We start from the raw sequence: 885 nt of genomic DNA on the forward strand, positions 1-885 counted from the left end.
GTCCCCAGAATGTGTCTGTGAAGTTTCACCTGAAAATACCCCACAGATAATTTATTATATCATTTTGAAAATGCCTATTTTGAGTGGAAGCAGAAATGCAAATGAGCTGCTGCTTCTCACTCCCTTTTTCTGAATAGAGCTGCGCCATTACAGCTCGTACCTGCTAAAAACATCTGGTTTGTTTCTGATTATCATGTTTATTGCGCTGAAATCATGCGTTTTAAACCATATTAGTTTAAACTTCTGATATACGGTTTTCTGAGCGCACACATCCGAAGCACATGTACAGAAAGCGGCTGTCATAGCATGTGAGTACTAAACTAAGTTCTCATTCACACACAAGTTTACGTTAAAAACACACATGAGTTACAAAAAACAGTCGGTTATGTCTGTGAAGGTAAACAGCTGGGAAATAAATTGCATGTTTATTTTAGATTTGTGTGGCAGTAGCGTAATATACAGTAAATAAATCAATAAATCATCTGCTCTATTGTCTCCTCTGAGGCTGGGACTCTAAATAGTGTTCTGTGCAGCCAAAGATAGAATAGCATGTTTTGCTCAAACTTTTGCCATGGCATTAGAGCCGGTACACCGTTGTCGCTTGCGAAATCAAAATGACGGTGCCATGGTGGGTGGAAACTCACAGATTAAGGGGCGGTAATATCATAATGAGATCCCTTTGCAACGTCACCAAGGGAGTGAAATCAGACGCGTTCGTTTTTTCAGACGCTTGCAGAAAAAGGCTTACCAAAACAAACTTTTGGACAAAGAGTTGAGGCAGGCCAGGTCTTCTGCCAAATTTGTGTAATTTTTTTCTTATCCCATTTCTCAAATGTTGTATTTGATGTCATTACTTTAACAGGAGATGCAAAAGAAAATCGGTTC

The 885-nt window shown here is 39.2% G+C and overlaps 1 protein-coding gene across 1 annotated transcript in view; it reads left to right on the top strand.

The window, feature by feature from the left end:
- Nucleotides 1-881, top strand: part of LOC107577708 (DNA polymerase zeta catalytic subunit-like) — a gene marked incomplete at its 3' end in the record, with an annotated part of 7,626 nt that extends 6,745 nt beyond the window's left edge. Inside the window, exon 7 of the mRNA XM_016263755.1 lies at nucleotides 863-881. Coding sequence (XP_016119241.1) covers nucleotides 863-881 — 19 coding nt within the window. The remainder of the gene's footprint in view (nucleotides 1-862) is intronic.
- Between the last annotated feature and the right edge of the window lie 4 nt (nucleotides 882-885).

This window comes from Sinocyclocheilus grahami, unplaced genomic scaffold (genome assembly GCF_001515645.1).
Source record: "Sinocyclocheilus grahami isolate Dianchi unplaced genomic scaffold, SAMN03320097.WGS_v1.1 scaffold6948.1, whole genome shotgun sequence".
Classification (NCBI taxonomy): Eukaryota; Metazoa; Chordata; class Actinopteri; order Cypriniformes; family Cyprinidae; genus Sinocyclocheilus; species Sinocyclocheilus grahami.